Source organism: Pogona vitticeps, chromosome 4 (genome assembly GCF_051106095.1).
Source record: "Pogona vitticeps strain Pit_001003342236 chromosome 4, PviZW2.1, whole genome shotgun sequence".
Classification (NCBI taxonomy): domain Eukaryota; kingdom Metazoa; phylum Chordata; class Lepidosauria; order Squamata; family Agamidae; genus Pogona; species Pogona vitticeps.
The window spans coordinates 190,568,787-190,582,993 of NC_135786.1; the positions used below are offsets into that span (position 1 = coordinate 190,568,787).

Here is a 14,207-nt window from a genome sequence, read left to right on the forward strand (position 1 = left end):
AAAAAACAGAAGTACAAAACACATTATTACAATTCTCTTGCCTATTTATACTAATAGAATGCGTTTGCATGAAATACTTTGAAGAAACACTTCAAAGAAATACACTGGAGAGAATATTGTTCATAGTTATTGAAAGGAGCACAACATGTTTACATGCATAACTTACATGCTATGCAGCCCTGAAGAATAGTATGAGAGAGTTGGACTAGGAGAACGGGTCTGCTGCCTTGCTGGTTTACTGGTCCGTGGAGGGATAGAAGGACTGGTAGATGTTGGCTTTGAATTGCGTGGCGGAACTGGAGGTGCATTCAAGAGTCTACATTCTTCTCTGACCTAGAATGGAATAAGGACTAATTGTCAAATGGCACTTCAGTATGTTAAGCACAAAACTTGGAAATAATCAGTCACAAATAACTTGTAAATAATTTCTTTCCCTAATAACAAAGATATAACTAGAGTACATTATTGTTATAATTTTATTGAGGGTTAACTTCACTGCGTTTGAAGTGTCATTAACTTCTCGGCTGCTTTTATGGAGTGTGTGGCCTCACTAAATGGAGGAGGAACCAATACAGATCAGATTGTCAAGACAGCACCACTTTACTAGCTGGCAAAATTCCACAGAGCTTTATGCCTGAGCATCAAACTTGCAAAGAAAGGTTGTATTTACTTCTCAGTGACCAATCATGCACACGCATAGAGAAGAGAGAGAGAGAGAGAGAGAGAGAGAGAGAGAGAGAGAAGAAGAAGAAGAAGAAGAAGAAGAAGAAGAAGAAGAAGAAGAAGAAGAAGAAGAAGAAGAAGAAGAAGAAGAAGAAGAAGAAGAAGAAGAAGAAGAAGAAGAAGAAGAAGAAGAAGAAGAAGAAGAAGAAGAAGAAGAAGAAGAAGAAGAAGAAGAAGAAGAAGAAGAAGAAGAAGGCTTTCAGTACTTAGAAAGAATGACATGTTACCTGGATCATAGAGTGAGAACATAAGCAACTAAAAAAAGTGTACTGGCAGTCAGTGCCATTGCCCTTTTGTTAACAGTAGATTTGCATTCTTACAGGAAAAAACAGCTGACATTTTGCTGATGTGTTACCAGCAGAGGGCACATGGTAGCTATTAAAGGGCAAACTTTTTATTTAGAGGTGGTACATTCTTGTGGAATTTAAGTTGGCCTGCTTGTGAATTTGTTACGCATACATTTTCTTTTGCTATTCTCATGGAGAAATATGGCAGCCTTGTTTCTGAAACTTTGTACTGCACTTTGTAAGTTGGTACAGATACTATTACAATCCTTATAGATAAAAGCAGAATAGAAACTAAAAGTTAAAAAAAGAGAGACAAAAATGTGGTGGCACCATAAAGACTAACTTTTATATTTTTTTTAATGTGAGCTTTTGTGGACAAGTCTACTTCATATCCAGGATCCTGTGGTAGAAAAGTGGATCCATCAGCATGGACTGTGCAACACCTTAGAGGCAGATTTGTGTTAAAAAGCACCAGCATACTGCTTTATAAAAGGTAATGATGTGACTTCTGCAAACATCACCAAGTATTTGAAAACATATTATATCAGCAGGAAGAGGAAATAATTCAGGAGATTCAAGTCCAAACCTTGGAAAATTGATTTTGTTGGCCAACCCTCTCAGAATAGTTTTCCCACTGAGTTTCAGTTGCTATCATTTCCTTGGTTTATTCTTTACCAAGAGAAAAATTGTTTGCTCACATAAGCCTCCTACATTCTGATCCTCTGAGTTTTAAATTCTATGTTCTGAATTTTAGAATTGTTGTGAGCTCTGTTTCTCAGACTAGTTGACATGGTTTTTCATTTTTCAGGGTCATGTTGTCTTTTGATCGAAGTTGCTCTCATTTTGTTTACTACACACATCCTTCACATCATGGAGCAACAGGCAAATACTGTAAGTAAAATAAACAAAACATTTATGGAAAAAGGAGTTTCTTCAGTAGGCAGAAGTCTAGAAGTGTACAAATGCTGACTGCCACCTGAACATAGATTCTTTTAATGAAAGTAATTATTAGGCTATGTTCAGCACAACAACTTGAAACTAAATAATATAACCCTCCAGAGCTCTGATTTTGTGTCAAATGATATTTCTTAATGGCCAGTGGAAAAAATGAATCCTTTGGGTATCAACTTAAAGGCATGCCACATCTCACCGAGTGGGTGTGGGCAATTTTGTTTGGTCTTGAGTCTATTTCTCTCCCCAGGACTCTTTCTGGGCAACACAGGAGCACCCAAAGTATCTCAAAACGACACGGGAAATCCACTTTTGGGCTTCGGAAAAAAAGGGGGGTTATCAGGAGCAGCCATTAACTTTTTGCTGTCAGAAGCCAGGGAAGTTGTGGGACCACAAAAGCAGCTCCTATAGTGGCACTTGTTGCTGGTACACTGGTGCAAAGATAGTGCATACAGTATGTAATAGTTGGGGCATGAGACTTAGCAGCAGTTTTTAAATGTTGTGACAACTGAGCAGAGGAGTGTTTAAAAACAGGCTACTCAACAGAGAACTCTCTCTCTCTCTCTCTCTCTCTCACACACACACACACACAGAGAGAGAGAGAGAGAGAGAGAGAGAAATTGCCAACAGAACAAAGCAATAGGTGCAGAAAGCTGTAGTTTTTCAAATGTTTGTCATTAATGACATTTTAATGATTAAGAAGTGGTTTAGACATGCAATTGCTTTGCATGGATTTTCCATGACATTATACCATTATACTTACCACTGAATACCTGAACTGACTGCCTTGAACAGTACTGAGCCTGAGCCAATATGAACATTATATCTGATAATGGTGGTACGTTTACACACTCATTTGATATTTCAAGCAACAACAGATAAACATAAATGTGTGTAGCACTTCTAAATTATTGTTAGAATCCACCATGCCATCCTCAAAATGTGACTTCTAAACATTAATCAGGTTTTTCTGTCACACACATGCACACTATTAAAAACACTATAAATACACAAGCTGATTTGGTACTACTATAAATGGCCAACCAAGACGATTCCTTATATATTTAGGGTGAGAAAACACCTCAGTTTTCTTTACCATATGACCAAGTACAAGCAATCTGCAACAAGAAATGCACTATTGGGTACTACTGGGAAGGAGTACAGTAATTGCTAATATAAATTTTAATCAGTAACTAGTGAGCTGAACATATTTTTAAAATACTGTATCAGGAAAATGCAATAGCTCACTAACAAATTATACCAGCATTCAAATTATGATAATATCTACCAATGCTGGTAACCAAGACCAGTTCAAAGCAGCTTAGTTCACACATGTGTGTATATATATTTTAAAGAAACGGCATCTTTCTAATGCCTTCCAACTGCTAACTACAAACTGGATGAATGAGCAAGATTACAGTAAACATTATTCAAAGTCAAATGGTAAACATTATTCAATGTAAGAGTAAAATGTCAGACAACAGAGCAGAAACTCCAAACTTTTTGTACGTCACGAAGACTCACTTGGCACAGATTGACCAGCAGAAAACCTTGGGGCTCTGATAACTAGGCTCAATGAAAACACTGACCAAATATGCAGCAACTATGGAAAAGGCAGATTGTGTTAGGGATCATTAGGACAGGGTTCAAAAATAAAGCTGTGGTACAACCACTCTGGAAATACAGGGCACAATTTTGGGGACTATACCTTAAATGGGTACTGCAGAGCTGGAAAACGATAAGAAAGGGGCAAGTAAAACAATCAAGGAGCTGATGCAACTTCCTTATAAGGAAAGATTACTGTTTTGGGTGCAATTTAGTTTAGGAAAAAGAAGTAAGACTTGCCCACTCCTGATGTAGCTATGGAATGGTATGTCCTTATGTCAGGTCTATTGTGATGTGATTGACAGGGAACAGTTTTAGGGCTGAATAAGAAGAAATGCTGAAAGCTGGAGGGCACAGCTGATTGGAACAGTCCTGGCTCTACTGTTTTACTTTAAGTATGTTCTGTGCCCCTCCCCAATTAAACTTGTTTAATTCAAAAGCAGTAATGATGAAGTATATTACATTACCAGCTATCTGTGTCAAAGCACTTCCCTAACCACTGTCTACCTCCGTCCTGTGTTTGATTTAATTCCGTGATTTGATTGATTCCCGCAACTGATTTTTCCATTCAGTGTCTGCTATTTTTTTCAACCTATACACTGCTCCCGTTTTCCTCTCTGATGCAATTTTAATCATACTGTTCTTTGAAGCAAAGGATTATAACAAATACTGAAAGTTTGCAACAGATTTTAAAAATACCCTGCTAGTTTCATTGACCCTAGTCAATTTTCCATCACTCATGTTCTTCTTTCTATTCCCCCTGGCAACCCCCCCCCCCCGGGTCAGGAACATTAGGCAAATTACCAAAAAGTAACCATATGCTCCTGAGACATCTTCACTCAACATCCTTTTTGCCCCTACCTTTGAAGATGGCAAAAGAATGTTAAACAGAAAAGAAGGGAGCATTTTTCCATAAATATTTCAAAGTGCAACCAATAGCGTGGAGTAATTTTTCACAATGCATGGAAAAACACAAGCTCTAAAAGGAAAAAAAAAAGTTTACTGTGCAGATTCTGTTCTTAGATTTGAGGTTTATTTCCAAACCAAGTATAAACTGGTTAAACACCGAGTCTTCAAGAAATATGCAACTGGTGTTGGCTAGGTGAGAAAATCTTTTTTGCAGAAGGTGGAGGGAATAAAGTGAAAATTTTCTGTAATAAATCTCAATTTAAGCTTAATAATGGCAGTAGGACTGGCTATCTTGTACTAGGGATTAAACTTCATGTTCTGATGATTAATGACTCTTTGGGGATTAGGATAAGAATTTCCAAAGCCACCTAGCATAGAAAAAAAAAGAGGACTCCAACTTACTGCTTCAGATTTAGGAGGCACAGGTGGTGGGGGCAGGGAAACATCAGAAGATTTTGATGCTGCTGTTAATGATTCAGGTGCTGGAAGAGAAGACGTGCCACACTTAGACCGGAATGAACTCCTGTAGTTGTCACATTTGTTCTTTTCACTCTGTGAGCGAGTAAGTGGCTGATCACTCATTTTCCCACCCCCTTGGTCCAGCCATAATTCTTCATAAGGAAGTTCTGGTTTGGTAGGTAAACATAATGGTTCTTCACTAACTTCAGGGAAAAGGTAGTCACTGCTACCATCGCCAGAGTCCTGATATTGCAGAGCATCATGGGAGAATAAACCCCACTCATTGCACAAGTCCCTGCAACCATGAAGGTTCACTTCACTATTTCCGTGGAGGTTGTTTCCATAGACACATACCGAGAGGCGGTGGAAGGACTGAGTCAACTCATCTCGAGCATAACTAAGGGAGTTTGGCACATGGTTGTGGCTGGTGGGCCAACTTTTCTGAGGGCTTTTGCAGTCTTCATTCCAATCAGCTTTCACATCTCTCACTGCGCGGGAGTACTCATCAATATCAAACTGCTCTTGACACAGGCTGAACCAGTGCTTGACAAAAGCTTCATGCCACATCTCTCCTTTTACAAGGCTTTCTGGGAGGGTAAACTTTGGAAGAGCCAAATGTAAAGGGAAGTGCATTGGGATAATTTTGTTATTATGTAGCGCACAACAAACTACAACAGTCTTGGTTTGAATGTTCACAAACTTGTAGCGGTGACCTTCACGGACAAAATGCAAGTCATAAGGATTTCGTGGTGGAGAACATGGCACAGTCACATTCACGGGAAGCCGTGTTTTTTCTACTATATTGCGAATTGTATGCTCGCCTTCTTGCATCTGCAGCTCTAAGGGGCTGCGGGTGCTGAATCTGCCCTTGCACTGGAAAGGAAGGCTAATGCTCTCGTTGGTTCTGTGGTTCATGCAAATCAAGCAGGGCATTTTCCCCCTGCCCAATTTGCTTATGGAATTCAGCTTTCCAATTTTCTTGAAGATGGTATTGAGCCGTGACTTTTCTTTTGAAGATTTTGCGTAAAGGATTTCTGCTTGTCCCATCAATGTTAGCTCATCTCCTGTGCAGAGTGTGATGTTGTAAACCTCAGTGTCTTCATTGCATTCACCTGAAGCCACCTGAAACACAGAGTGTTCAGTGTCAAGATATTTGAAGAAGCCATTTTTGAACATTTGCATGGTGAAATGTGCAGAACTATAAACAAAAATCTAAAAATTACTCATAAAGTGTAATTTCTAGCTAAGGTGTCATCACTACTTCTGCAGCAAACCTTATCTCTTTTGTAAAACAAAGACTCTAAGGGTGGAATATTCATACAAAATTACACACACACACATTAAGAGCCAACCAATAAGAAAATATACTAAATTTTAAATAAAATACATTTGATTAATGCTATGCAGTTTAGTTAGTTTAGAGGAGATTCTGCCCTAAGTAATTAATACTACTAATCCCTGGTCTGAGAAACAGTATAGCAGTCTACTGGTGGAAAAGCTGGCAAGAAGAGTTAGACACTTGGCTTATCATCTAGAGATAACTGCTGCTTTTCCTAGGTGAGTTTCCAACTGTATGGTTGCAGTAGGAGTCACAGAGGATCAAGAATAAACAATATCCAATCCTCAGGTTAAATTTTGTAGTTCATCTCTCCTTGGCAAATCTGTCATCTGTCATCTTGGCAAAATCACTCTTTTCCTGATCTCTGCTGTTCCAAACTGTGAAACAATAGAGAAACTGGAGAGTATGGAACATCCACTAGTAGTTTTGAGGCTTCTTTGTGGGTGTCTGGGAAGCTAGCCAAGAAGGCAGAGGTCAGTATCAGCTGTGAACAAAAGGACAATTAACACCTTCATTTGACCTCCTATTAATGAACACTTTAAAGGAGAACAGAGAGGGAACTGACACCACCATGCTTTTCTCTTATCAGAAGGCACATTAAAGCAGCACCAGAAGGGATCTAACACTTTCATATAACTCTTGACTTTAAAGTCAGTCTTCCTCCTACCTTGGAGTCATGCGAATTTCAGCTGTTGGAAAGGAAGAGGGAAAGAAGATGCTTTTGTTTTGGGTAAACATGAAAGGAGATTCTCATGTTGATTACAACAGGGCTAGAATAGCTCATTTAATGTATAAAAAGGGTTACTTAAAACTGGTAAATAGCTTAGCCCATCTCTCAGAAAGTGCTTTGCTCACCTACTCTTTCTCAATGTGTAGAAGGGGCTCAGTTTTTTTCAGAAGAAAACTGTGTCCATTTGCTGCCATTCAAAGACATGCTAGGAAGGATGCACTCTATGCATGTTCCAGATCTATGTTATTGCTATGTTAAGGTATGAATATTAGGTAGTCTAGCTCAGCTTTTTGTTGTTTTTCTGGTATGTTTCTCTTGAATGGCTTTTAAATTACCTGTGTATTTTGAGAAACCTTTTTGTAACTTTTTGGAATGTTTGTGCTTTGTCCTTTTAACTATTAAAAATAAAATACAGAAATTATTTCAAACAACTGTCTCGATTTTTGGTGTAGAGGGTTTGTCGTAGTAAAACCAGGTGTTGCCTAGACCAAGCTACTGGGATTTTGGCTATATATATTTATAGCCTAGATAGGCATGGCCAGAGATCCCAATCAAACAAACAGCATAACCGCCCCTTCTAGTCATGCTGGAAATTGCACAAGTGGAATGCAGGTAGAACAAACCCATCAGACATGTTCAAGCATCCACCATATTCATGTAATTTCATATAATAATGTTAATTACTTCCATACAAATTGAGCCAAAGGGCTATAGCCTTTGCACTCTTGAGAAATTTTCCAAGGTAATTCTTGTACAACCCCCTGCAGTTTGTATAATGAAGCAAATGTTGTCCTTATGTCATCATTGCTGTTTAGGAAGCAAACAATTCTGATCATTGTATCCTTTCCTAATGTGTTGTGAGACTTATTTTGAATATGTATATCTCACTTTACAGACCCCAGAATGGCCTTAAAGAGGTTAAAATATTTTTAAAATCATAATTAGTATAGACATGTAAATTACATGGCATCCATTTTGGATCAAAATTATTCAAGCAGCATATTCTACCCTCATTTTAATTATTATCTATGATATTTTTATTCCTTGCTTCCACCAAAATATTATGCATTTAAAATATTTTTACTTTGCCTTTTTCTATAAAAAGACCCGTGGTTCACATCATTAAAAAAGATAGCTCAAACAATAATTACTGACATATTTTTTTAAAAAAATTCAATAAATATTATATGAATTGGTAATTATTCCATAGTGGGACGTGGTGGCACTGTGGGCTAAACCGCAGAAGCCTGTGATGCAGGGTCAGAAGAACAGCAGTAGTAAGATCGAATCCACGTGACGGAGTGAGCTCCCGTCGCTTTGTCCCAGCTCCTCGCCAACCTAGCAGTTCGAAAGCATGTACATGTGAGTAGATAAATAGGTACCACCTCGGTGGGAAGGTAAAACGGCGCTCCCTAGTCACGCTGGTCACGTGACAATGGAAACTGTCTTCGGACAACTGCTGGCTCTACGGCTTGAAAAACGGGATGAGCACCGCCTCCTAGAGTTGGACACGACTGGACTAAAAATGTCAAGGGGAACCTTTACTTTTTAATTATTCCATATTAATTGAAATTGAATGAGTTTTTTTTCAACAATTGTCTTATTACTGCCTCCTTTCAGCATGCTGGGATCTTACCCTGACACAAGGATGCATTCACCTCTCCTCCTACCCACTTGGCCACTACTCTGGCAGCTTTTACAAGCCAGGAATAGGAAATGTCCAACAGCCATGTGGTAGCCTTCACCTCTCCTGAAGGTTCTGTCCACATTATCAGGCGGCAAACACTGAAATGTGTCCATTAACATAGGATCAGCAGGGGCCATAGTTACATTCACAGAACCTGTATACACCATTCAAGTTAGAGCAGATCCAAGCAATTTAGCTTGCAAAGTGTCATACAAATTTTTCATGGCATGCTACAGTGTAGTCGCCATTCTCTTCCTACGGGCCAGCATGTTAAAGGTCTTGACCACTCAAAAGAGCTCTGTTCGATGACTTTGTGCAAACACAATGGTGGCAGGTAAGACTGATTTCTTCAATGCCACCACTGCCACAGAGTAAGTTTTCCAAAGGGCCCTAGCCTGTATTTGGTAGGATTAATTCTGAGTTTTCCACTATCATCACTCTAATCACTGTCCTACTTGTTATTCCCCACCATTAGTTCCCCAATAAACTGGGGGGCTGTTTGACTCTACTCCATGAGTGCTCAAATAGTTCTCAAAGTGGATAAATACCATGAAAACCAAATGAAGAACAAAACTACTACTACAAAAACACAATAAACACATATCAGAAATAGTTTAAAAGCTGAAGAGTGGTGGAGAGATAAAGCTTGACAGAGCTGATTTCTCAAGACTGTGGATGGTGCCCTTGGTCTCTTTCATTCCCTCACTATGTTGGAAACCTGAATAAAATCACCTGCTGCTTCCTAAAAGCAGCAAGAGTAGAAAATGATTGTAACTTGGAAAAGGAGTACATTCCATAGTCTGGGATTAGCACAAGAAAAGCATGAGTGAATGAGGTAAACCCAACTCTCTTCAGTATACCCACTAAGCAGACCTTGGCAAATGATGATATTTTTGATAGGACCTCTCATGAAGAGAAGAACACTCAAGATGCATTCCTAAGGAGTTAGTCCCTCAGATAACCTGGGCTTCAAAGGTTAAAATGGAACACACTGAATTGGGCCCAGAAAACAAGTGAAAACCAGTGAAGATTTCTTATGCTTGTCCTTCACTGGTCTTATATCTAGCACAGAGAGCAGGTCCCGATAAAATTGAAGAAGGAGATTACTTAGCTGGAACCTTAATGGAAGTTGTCTTCTCTTTTGGACTTCTACTGTATGATTTTGTTTTTAACTCAATGGTTGGTTAACTGAAAACACTTCTACTGTAAACAAGGGTGGCATTGCTTCTCTTGCCCTAATTGATGCAAACCACTCTGCCATTCCTTGACAAAAAATAGGGGAGAGGTAAAGCCTGATGAAGCTGACCTTTCAGGCGGGATGATGGTTTCATTTAGCCTGTTGGAAAAGTTGAGTAAATTACATTTCCATCTCAGTGGGAAAAGAGCAGACATCCTGGAGAGTGAAGTCAAGTGAGTCTTAGAAAGCCTGGCTAACAACAAAGCTAGTGGAGGTGATGGCATTCCAGTTGAACTATTTAAAATCTTGAAATATGATGCTGTTAAAGTGCTACATTCAATATACCAGCAAGTTTGGAAAACTCAACAGTGGCCAGAGGACTGGAAAAGATCAGTCTACATCCCAATCCCAAAGAAGGGCAGTGCTAAAGAATGCTCCAACTACCGTACAATTGCACTCATTTCCCACGCTAGCAAGGTTATGCTCAAAATCCTTTTCCTCCTTGGAAAAGACCTTGATGTTGGGAAAGTGTGAAGGCAAGAGGAGAAGGGGGTGACAGAGGATGAGATGGTTAAACAATGTCATCGAAGCAACCAACATGAATTTGACCAAACTCCAGGAGGCAGTGGAAGACAGGAGGGCCTGGCGTGCTCTGGTCCATGGGGTCACGAAGAGTTGGAGATGACTAAACGACAGCAGGAAAAGAGCAACTCAACAGCCTATTCTTTTCCCCAGAGGAAAATCAAATGACTTTGTAAAAAAAGAAAAGAAAACTTCTCGCCTAAAAGTTGCAATATTTTATTACAATTCAACTAGGTTCATATTACTGCTTAGGTCAGATATAGGGAAGTTATAATTTTACAGGGAAGTAATGAGGTCAAGACAAAATGTTGACACCTTAATACAGATAGACTCACCACTACCACATCAGAGCTCCCACCAGTTTTTTTTTGTTTTTTTTTTAGTGTATCTCCGATTTCAACCATTCAGCTGAGAAACAATACTTATGACAGCAGTGATTTCTTTATTTCTCTTTTCACAACTTTAAAAAAGCTATTTTAAATATACAATACTGTGATTTCCAAGCTGTGGGGCAGAATTATTATTTTTTTTGGGGGGGATCTAAAATCACATTCTGGGAGGAAAAATGAAAAGTGTGTAATATATATTTATGACTTACATTCTAAGCCCTGCAGATTATAAGTGTAATGAACATTTAATAACTTTAAATAACTTCTGCCAACATTAAAGGTAGCATTATATACTACTTCCCTCTCCAATGATGATCTACATTCTCAGTGGCACTCACTTCTGCACCTTGACATTTGCTGTTGTTGACACTGATTAGCCACATAAAACTTAACAAACCAAGCCATTAGTTTTATAGAAGACTAAAAATTACAGAGCTGTAATTACTGGGAAGCACTAGCCTGGCAAAATGGATAAGATGTGAGTCTAAGGAGAGAATACTGGAACGGTGTATCAAACTGAATGCTTTAATATAGACAGCATGCCTGGCCAGTAACTCTGTTTTAGAGTTTCCTGAGAGGAAGTTATTCATGCACTGTGTTGTCTACATATTCTTAATAGAACCAATCCAGGAAACAATCAAGATCTTATTGTAGGCGATAGTAATTCAAATTTCAATGGCAAAGCAGTATGAAACATTAATATTAAAGGATAGTAAATTTCCTACTGGTGAGTAACTGAAGTCTGCTCACATTTCTCTCACACACTTTCAGCTTCAGGGAGGCTCCACACAAGATATTTTTGATTCATGAACATCAGGTCTGCAAGGAAGAGATCCACAGCATGCTTTCTGCACACCTGTTTGTCTAACCACATGGAGACTTGGATAACCTGTACACTTCATACATAATTTTCCTACACAAGGACCATATTTGTTTAAGAAAAAAAAAATATTCTGGGTGGAGCAGCCTTCAGTGATGGAGTCAAGTTTTAAACCAGTGACAGGTAAGAATAGCCAGGTTCTTATTCTTGTTTAAACATATCCTTGCTTTTAAAAAAAATAGATGTATGTTTGGATTGCATATTTATATTATATACAAAGGGTGGCATCTCACTGTAGAAACATGACACAACAGAGGAAGTGCAAGCAGGTTCGCTTCCTCTTCCTGATAACTTGCATTCTCTGAGAATGGGACTTTGCACACCTACGCTGTAGTGCTATGCATAAGCTTATAAACTTAAATATATTTAAGATGGGCAAGACTATTGCTAATAAACTCCCCTTCTCAGAGCCGCAATCCACGTCATTTTTTGTGTTTCTGAAAGGAAACATCACCCACAAAATCTTGTTAAATCCCAATGTTATTTTTTTAATGGCAGAGGCAAAGGCCAGATATACAGGAGGCAACACAATAAATGTCTCAGACTTGCTGCTGAGGCCATTTGCAATTCCACAGAGATTAGGTTCATACAGTTATTAATCAACTGAAATTATTTCATAGATTCACAGCAGTGAGTACAATTCAGAGACACGAAATAAAATGCCAGGTATCGGATATTTAATTCCTTAAACAGTACTTTACAACTCTAATAAGAAATTTGGCTAGATAAATTATAGTCTTTATTGCATTTCCTCTAAATTACATATTATAGCACCTAACTTCCCCCATGTATTAAGATACACCATAACTACCATTCAAAGAAAAATACAATGAGCTTCTCTTGTAACTTATGATGATCTTCACAGGGTTTTCATGTTATGTGAGACAACTAAGGTGTAAATTCACCATTACTATCTGCTGGGGAGTTTCCATGGTCAAGCAGCAATTTTAACCCAAGTCTCCTGGGCCCCAGTCTGTCAATCTGTTCAGCAAACTATTCTGGCTCTTAGAAATGCTAAGGTAATCTATAATCCAGAACTGCAAAGTTACTTTATTTTTATTTGACTTACATCCTTTCTGGTCTCTAACAGCATTAACAGAAACTCATATTTATTGTAACCCAGTCCCACCACCCATATTCAAATCACCCACTTTTGCGGTGGTGCACAGAAGAGACTTCCAAAGATATAATAGCCATTCACTGCTACCACCTCCACCTTATTCAATAATCGTCAAAGCTCTCTATTAATACCTTTCAGCAATTTGTACATGTTGGCAGTCTGGCCACAAGTGAAGATCAAGGTCCCACTGTGCTTGGTCTGACGCCTCTGCTTCCTCCCTCCCACGCTAGTCTCAGGCATAGAATAACCCCTTTTGTTGCCTTACTGTACAGTTTCCAGCCTCCTCTTTCCCAACAAATTTAATTTAAAAAAAAGAGAGGGCTCTAAACTGGAGTTGGGGTCCTTGCTAGTTCAGAGATAAACTAGAAAATAACTCTGCAAAAGAGTGTAAGGATTTATTTTTGCATTAAAAAAAAACCACTTTGGTGTACTCAAAATATTTGCCTTGAAGAATTTGAATGTTTAGGCACACAGCCTAGAGATGCCTGCAGCCAGTTCACTCAAAGCAATCTGGATTTTACTTTAGAGGAAACCTAATGAATTACTACCTCTTGCTTCAAGAAGTTTCAGTTGATCTTCTGTGGTCACTATGTTGAAATTATATTGGCACAAACATGCTTGTGGACAGTGTTCATATCCTATTTCTTCTCTCAACAAAAGGATACTCAATAATTAAAGCAATGTTGTACTTAAATATTATTAATGTCCCTGATCTTTACCAGGCCAGTGTTTGGTAGGGGCATCGTGCTAGAGCACGAGAGGGTACTCCCAGTGTTATGGGGCAACTACCATAATCTCTGTCAACTGGTTATGCTGGTTTGGAGTGATGGGAGCCAAGGTCTAACAACATCTGAAGGGCCATAGCTTTTGCACTCCTGCACTAGAAAGTACAACTTTCAGTTTGACCAACATGCAGTCCAGCCCTAGATTTAAAGGTCAATGCAATCCTAATAAGCTTATCTGCAAAATTATCCTCTTGTTCCTTCCGAAAACTGATGAGTGGCACACACAATCACATCTCATTTTAACCACAGAGGCACCCAATATAACAGGACAGACTGTGAGGGTCTGTATTGACTAGCCAAGACAGGTTTGGCCCTGCTACCTTGGGTGCTTCAGAGACTCTTGTAATTCTAGAAGCATGCCTCATATCAGAGCACAAAAGACACCAGTATTTATTTATAAATACTTAGTGGCATTCAATAAATATTAGAAACTGAGTTTTTAGGGAAAAAATGGAAAAATACATTTGACATGTCTATTCTGTCTAATTAACCAACAAAAACTACAACTTGCACAACAAAAATGGTGTTTTGTGTATCTGGGGCTCCGTAACAACTATTCAATAAATTACACAGGCTAACAACTG

At 38.8% G+C, this 14,207-nt stretch overlaps 1 protein-coding gene across 1 annotated transcript in view; it reads right to left on the reverse strand.

Moving 5' to 3' along the window:
• Positions 1–14,207, reverse strand: part of GAREM1 (GRB2 associated regulator of MAPK1 subtype 1) — a 100,560-nt gene that overhangs the window by 11,318 nt on the left and 75,035 nt on the right. The window contains exons 4-5 of the mRNA XM_020790962.3: positions 4,878–6,056; positions 167–333 (exon numbers count right to left, since the gene is read on the reverse strand). Of these exons, the coding sequence (XP_020646621.3) occupies positions 167–333; positions 4,878–6,056 (1,346 nt within the window). The remainder of the gene's footprint in view (positions 1–166; positions 334–4,877; positions 6,057–14,207) is intronic.